Source organism: Olea europaea, chromosome 1 (assembly GCF_002742605.1).
Source record: "Olea europaea var. sylvestris chromosome 1, O_europaea_v1, whole genome shotgun sequence".
Classification (NCBI taxonomy): domain Eukaryota; kingdom Viridiplantae; phylum Streptophyta; class Magnoliopsida; order Lamiales; family Oleaceae; genus Olea; species Olea europaea.
In genome coordinates, this window is record NC_036237.1 from 1680217 (window position 1) to 1687740 (window position 7524).

General features: G+C 33.4%; 1 protein-coding gene across 1 annotated transcript in view; it reads right to left on the reverse strand.

The window, feature by feature from the left end:
- Positions 1 to 1877: 1877 nt before the first annotated feature.
- Positions 1878 to 7524, reverse strand: part of LOC111402769 (probable cyclic nucleotide-gated ion channel 20, chloroplastic) — a 22922-nt gene continuing 17275 nt past the window's right edge. The window contains exons 6-13 of the mRNA XM_023031107.1: positions 7414 to 7470; positions 7050 to 7319; positions 6167 to 6312; positions 5750 to 5827; positions 4493 to 4622; positions 3635 to 3881; positions 2807 to 2969; positions 1878 to 2271 (exon numbers count right to left, since the gene is read on the reverse strand). Coding sequence (XP_022886875.1) covers positions 2157 to 2271; positions 2807 to 2969; positions 3635 to 3881; positions 4493 to 4622; positions 5750 to 5827; positions 6167 to 6312; positions 7050 to 7319; positions 7414 to 7470 — 1206 coding nt within the window. The 3' untranslated portion in view covers positions 1878 to 2156. The remainder of the gene's footprint in view (positions 2272 to 2806; positions 2970 to 3634; positions 3882 to 4492; positions 4623 to 5749; positions 5828 to 6166; positions 6313 to 7049; positions 7320 to 7413; positions 7471 to 7524) is intronic.

Here is a 7524-nt window from a genome sequence, read left to right on the forward strand (position 1 = left end):
GGCAACAAATTTCACCATTCCAGTTCGAGTCTCGTCCTCCGAATACACCCACGTGGATAGGGGTGAAGTTGTAGAACCGACGCCTGGACTGCCAAATTATAATTGTATTTGACCAGCTGGAAGAAGTCCATGTCTAGTTGTACATGATTTGTAGTGGCGGTTGAGATGAGTGGTACCAATTCCTTTTTGCCATGCCAATCTTTGTTGGCAGTATTTACATACTGCTTTAGATTCTGCAAGGCCGTCAACGACTTTTCCCGTTGAAATCAATTTAAAGTAATCCCAACATTTTGCTTGTTTTTTGGCCTTTCGCTTTCCCCTCGCATCTAAGATATTTAATTGCTGATCTTCATCTTTATGTTCCGCTTCGGGAACATTAATATCATCCAAATCAATTAGAGTGTGGTTTCCCTGACCGTGAATGTGAATATCTTCAGGTATCGGTATGTCATTTAGACCGACAAATTTATTTGGAAATTGACTTTGCGGCGTACTAGGCGATTCTCCATGATGTGGCAATGGCTCACATCCTGTATCGAACAAGCTCTCAACAAATGAACGTTGATCCATTTCTGTAATTGTTTATGATGAAATCTTGACTAGATGAATATAAATGTAGTGAGATTGTGAGAATTGAGAATTGGATGAATTGAAATTGTAACTAATAAACTGAAAAAATTGAATTGATATTGTATATTTTGCAGCATAAGAGAGTAAAAACTCGATAATTGATATAATAAAAGAGAGTTGAGAGAGTTGTAATTTTGGAAGAGCAATTGATATGAAAAAAAAATTTGGGGAAAGGGGGTATTTATAGTAAAAAAATGGGGGGGGGGGGGGGGGGGGAAAAAAAAAAAATTTCTGGTGGTTTAAGTGATTGCAGTGTTTTTATTACTTTATTATATATGAAAAAAGTAGAAATTTTTGAAAATTTAAAAAAAATAAAAATAAAAATAATTGAAAGGATTTTCTTTATATTTTGCTTGCTTGTGTGAGTTTGGTAGCCTTGTCGACAATGATGTTTCGTGATTTCTCAAACTCGAGCCGCGAGTCGGTTCGGCCCAACTGACATCCCTACTCATGCTTGAGCCTCCGTGTCCATAATTTCCTCCATTACTATGGAGGCTCATTTTGAACCTCCATAACATGAGCCTCCATTATTACTTTACTAAAAAAATAATAATAATAATAACATATTACTTTATAAAAATTAATTATAAAAGTTATATTTGATAAATTATATAATTTTAAAGTAAAATCTAACATATTAAGATTAGAATTATTTCATGATAAAAATGAAACGGTAATAAAAACCCATTTCTCAAAAAATAAATATATTCATTTGTTAACATATTTGGTCTTCATTTTTTAAAATTTATTTTTCTTCGAACATATTTTCAATCATATATTTATGAAATTCACACTTTTGCTCTTGAATTAACCCCCTCAATAAATTATTATTTAAACGATTCGTAAACATTTTGATTGATAGTATTTTCCGGTCAACCAAATGGTTACTATATACCTTTTACGTATATATATAAAAATAATGTTTTTATTTAAACTTACTTATATGCTCAAAAATAAACTTTCTATGATGAAAGTGATAGTGTGGAAAAATAGAGAAGCATGACTATAACGTGTAAAAATGGAGAAAGAGTATAGAGGACTTTATGACATCATCCTCCACGCCGTGTAAATTCAAAAAAAGCAACAACACGTAAGATAAAAGACGTCGTTTCTCTCTCAATTAAAAAAAAAAAAAAACTACAGTAACACAAAATGAAAGAATTTATTATTCTTTCTACAGTAGTGAAATATTGCCCTTTTTATATAGTAGTGAAGTGATATATTCCGAAATATTTGGGGCAACAAAATCATCAAAAACTGAGTCATCATTCTCCTTGGGTTGTTTTTTCCGACATCTAAAGACCGCTATTCTAACAAAGTACTATCGATACAGAAGATATGCATAGTATCCATTCGAGCCAAAATACTAAATTTTTATGCATAATTCTTATCCTTTCTACAGATACAAGTTATGTGCTGTATTTAAAATTTAGCAGGGATCTCACAATATTGCCACGAGGTTCAAATGGAAATATATCACATGATATTCATTTATGCTATACTTTAAGTAAATGGCAGTGTTTAGATCAATGATCAGGTTTTGAGCTCGAGGTGTCTGCACGACTTATTCGCTTCTTCCTATATCTCCATGCAACTTGAATTTGTCTTGCTGCTAAGCCTCGCCAGTAAGGTGATTCGTATCTGCAGTGGAACATATATCTAAAGAGTGAGGCTACACCATAAAGATTGGAAAAAGCTGAGTTTGAAGACACTTTCCCCTTTTTTTCCTTAAAAAATGAAAATACAAGTTTCTCCTCATATTGCTTCCTGTTTAGAACTGCTACGTGGAGATATATATTGTTAAATTGACTTAGGTAGGTCTGAACTTCCATAAAAACGAAATGATTCAAAATGTGTTTAGGCTAGTAGGACTTCTACAAGCTGTCTTATTGCTTCCATTCCAGTAAGCATGCTTATCCAAGGAGATCAAATGAACTCTAATATTTACATCATTTTAGTTTGACAGGAGAAAGTAATATTTTCCCCATAAAGTTCAGAATAACGGAATAAAATGTTAGATAGATTACTAAATGTTAGCAAGTGATAAGAGAGAGGATATAGGGATTGTGTAAACCAGGTCCCCTTTTGACATTAGGTTGCAATGTAATTCGCCATCAGATTCTCTAATAATCAATTCCAAGAATTTGTTAAACACATTTGCACAGGTAGAAATTACCTTATGGCCCCCTGAACGCGTGGACTTTTCAAGAATCTTGCAAAAAGACTGGTGACTTCTTCAAGATCCGAAGCTCGCAATATAAATGCTTCTACATTTGTTAAGCATTTCACAAGCCTATTGCTCAGTAATCTGTGTCCCGGAATCCTGATTCTTTTTCCATCTGAAAAAGAAAAGATAAAGAAAATGTTTTGAGTACGATTTTCCAAATACAATTTTGTTCACTTGGTACCACTCTCACTTCTTTGGTTCCTACAACCCTGGCTGCGCACACAAATTTCTAAGGAAAACATTATCAATGCAGCAGATCAGATGGATCAATTCTTTGTAGTGAATTTCAAAATAATTACTTATTTAAGGATCAACGAAGAGACTTAAGTCTAAAGTGAAGTTTGATGATTAAGTGATCAATCTTCACGCAGTTCTGTACCAAGAATTTTTGTGAATACCTCAAAAGATTCCCTGTTTCTACTTTACCAGGTAAAAGAGCTTGCTGCATTTATAATGATGTAGCTTCAAATTTTCAAGTAAATTGATAGAAGACCAGATTATTTGTAGTTGATCAACTTTAGAATTATAATAACTCATGTTTCATAGCTTATAAAATGATTAAAGCAAATCAAGTATCAACTTATGCATAAACATGACCATGAAACAACTCATTTATTGTGAAAACAAACGCTTCAAAGATAAATTTACATCTGTCTGAATAGTGGAGTTACCTGTCTTTTTCAAACAGGCAAAATGAAAATGCTCTAAAATTGCCCTTGTTAACATGCAGCAATTCAAGTTAAGTTACTAAAAAGAGAGAACTAGTCGTACTTGTACCTTTATTTACAGAAGAATGCTCAAGGCACCATGTGAGAAGTTCTTCTCCACAAGCATCTCCTTCAGACAAGGGAGCTGCAATCAAATCTTCCCCAATGCTCTCCATTTTCCCCCGAACTATAAACACCATCTTGTTCACCAGACCACCGTGATATAAGATTTTGCTTCCTTTAATATATGTTTTTTGGCGTAGCCTCTCACATATGGCATCCATGATGGGTTCATCCAGAAGTTGAAAAATTCGGACCTTAAAAATGACAACATACCAGGAATTTTATCAGACCATGGAGAGTCCATTATATAGTCGGACAAAAACAATTGACCATGGAGATGGTAATTTGTGCAATTAGAAACTGATTTACAGGCAAAATATTTTATTATAACCTGGACCAATCCTGAAGCACAAGATCCCAATGAAATCAATTATACAAGGGACTTAAAACCTCATACTTCAAGAGGAAAAATTTAACCAACACAAATCATAAAACAAAAACTATAATATCATCGTGAATCGAATGATCATTTAAAAGAGTAGCCTGGAAGAGATGAATTTATTATTATATATTTATATCTCCAACACGCCTTCTCACATGTAGTACAAATTTATTTTCTTCATAAAATTTGTAAATGAGTTCTGGCAAAACTCAAGAGTTGGGGCATTTGCCTGCTCAAACACTACAAGGAATGGCGACCTCATCTAAAAGCTTGATCAGTTATCCTTGTTGCTATCCTATATAGGTTCAACTGGGAAGCTGTCTTTTCTTTGCTTTCACGTGATCTTCCATGTACAGCCTAAGGTATCTCTCATTCTAGAGTTTTGTTTCGTGTCAATCTATTCTTTGGTGTGTAGGAACATACTTTCTCAACAAATTTAAAAAGATGACGCCGTATTTCCCTTTGAAGGTCTTCAGGTAAATTCTCCAGTAGCATGTCTTCATTTACCCCTCTGGTGGCAGCCCAATTATAACGTTCTGCTTGTCGAACTTGCCTGCATGGAAAATTTATCATACATTTTGTCTGCATTTAGAGGTTGCAGTCTATGCCAAAAATACATAACCACAATTGAAATGATCAAATGAAGATTTAGATCATAAGTGCTTTATAGAGTTCTACTAGCAAGAATTAATTATAGAAAAAAATAGCCCATCATTAAGCAGCTGATGGTTTAACAGCAGATATGGATCGATAATTCTTTAAATTCTAATAAATCCCAAGTCGGACAAATGGAAGAATTAACCCAAGATCATTAAAGGCAACAGATGAAACTTGGCATTTTACATTTCTTGAGACAACATTAATTAGACAATTTATGTCTACCGAGGCCACATTTTAAAAAAATTTGAAAAACATTAGATTTGTATATTTTATCACTGAATAGTGAAAAGGGCAAGTATTTGCCCTTTATTTTATTTGATGATTAGAGGAATAATTATTCTAGTGATAATCATACTTTTGCTTTTAAAATTGATATAACTATGTGAGGAACATTCTTTCAACAATAATAGCAGTAAAAGATATAGTTACGGCAGTAATGATGAAAGATAACTAAAACTTAGAAACTATAAGATAGCAATACAGATGCAGAAGCATAATTCCTAGCAATTGATCAAGTTTTAGCTAAACAAGTCTTGTTAATATGAGATACACTCAAGTTTGTTTACTTCTTTAAAACCCTTACTACTAAGTGCCTTTGAGAAGATACAACAAAACCTGCCCATATAGCAGCAAACTATAAGACCTTTTCACAGAAGCCTCGAGGGACCAGAAGAAATAACAAGGATTATTAGGTTCTTTATGGTTTGCCTCCCAACGTTAACACAAGAACCTCTAAAGTGTCATTCATAAAAGAACAATTTTACACACATCTTAATGAATTCTGTACCCTGAAAAAGTAATAAGGGAAAATAATTACCATTTTTTTATATACTCTTTATCTTATACCAATGCAATCCACTATGATTTTGAACATAAGTTACTGTAACAAAAGAGCACCACAGGGATGTATGTTGAAATAATAATTAAATTGGAAATGAGGAATATATTTATGCCTTTTTTTAAAAAAAGAAAAAAAGGGTCAAAAATAAGCGTCAAAAGTAAAGGAAATCAAGATGGCACCTTCTTAGTTCTACGGGCAGGCGTCGATGGCTCATCCACCGCTCAACATCACGGCGTCTTAGAGACATTTCTAACCTCCTGACAAAAGAAAAACGAATTCACAGCAAGTGTCAGCTATATTTTTCAACTTGAGAAAATATGATGTCAACTAACATTATAAAATGAACAAGAAAAATTATATTTTTATTCTTTTTGTTATCATTATTTTTCAACAGAGCATGGATAAGCCATGTATGAGATGTAAACTGCACTTTTTGGTGGAAAAATTTGTGGTAGGAGAATGCAACCGCTATATTGAAGCACATATTTGCGGCATAATGATTAATAAGGTAATTAAACCTCTGAAATTTAGTAAATCTCGTTTAAAAAAAGATTATAATATGTCAAATGTATAGCATGGATACACAAACATGCTACCTGCGCCCAAGGGCTTGAAGAAAATTCTGCATATTTCCTATCAGCAGAGCAAAAAGCAGGAGGCCCATTCCAATAATGGCCATTGTAAAAAGGACTTCCCATTCAAAATAGCTTGGAACTTGATTCCCAGCCAGGGTACTAATTTGCTTTGTAAACCACCACAAGATAAATAGTCTCAGTAGGAAAATTAGCGTTTTCAACAAAACAAGTATGACTTCGAGTAATTTGTACACAAGTTCAAGAATGTTTCTTCAATGCTCAGCTTGTTTAATTTCTTCTTCTGTTACTACATCTTCAATTATAACTGGCAGAAATTTAAATACCAGATCAAATCTGATGCTACTGTATGAAGTCAGAAAATTCAGACATGAATGAGCCCGCATTCATCAGACTTCTCTTTTCTCCTTTTGAACAATTTAACAGAAGGAAGCCAACACTCAGATCAGAATTTACTTAAATGAAAAACCATTCTTTCTTCAAAGCATTTGTTCTTTGGTCTTTAGCCACGTGACGAAGCCATACTGCATTCTAATTGAACTGCAAAAAAATCTATACATCCTAACGCTCTTTTCTTAAGCCTTGAAGCACTTGAAATGAGATTTCACACAGATAACTGAATAAATAAGCTTCAATCCAATTCAAGGAAATTTTTTCTATTATTTGTTAAATATTTGCCTCAACGAAATATCAATGCATCATGACACACTTAAGAATTGTCTTCGACCAGAAGACATTACCACAAAAGCATAAAAAGAACATTTATTGTCCAATTTCCTTTTAAGTTTTAACATGAACATCTCCAAATATATTTCAGCATAGCATACTTAAAAAACTGTCTTCTGTTTAAAGGAAAAATGCAAACAATGTTAATGCGCAAAGATACCTGGAACCCCCAAAATAATGAGTATACATATCTTGTTGTGGCAGATTCCCTGGTGGTTAGATTGACAGCTTGTTTATAAATTCCATAAGGAAAACTGCCATCCCAAAAACAAGCAGTTGCATTTATATTATTCTTCCATTGCTCCCATGTCGATTCGTCCTTAAATGTTTCATAACCATTTGATTCATTTCCACGCCCACAGTCAATGAATTTCTCACACCTTGAAATGTTGGAGCTACGACAAGCATCTCGAAGACATTGATTCACTCTCTAGAGATAAGCATGTCTACAAATAATGAGTCTAGAGTAGGAAGAACAGCATTTCAATGTGTATCATGCAAGAAAATTACAGTACTAGCTATACGTTAACAGTTTTCAAGTGACAAGTATAATTTGATGGAAATAAAGCATTTTCTGTGAGCTATAATGAAGTGTAATACCATCATTTTAAGCAGAAATTCCAGGAAAAAAAAAA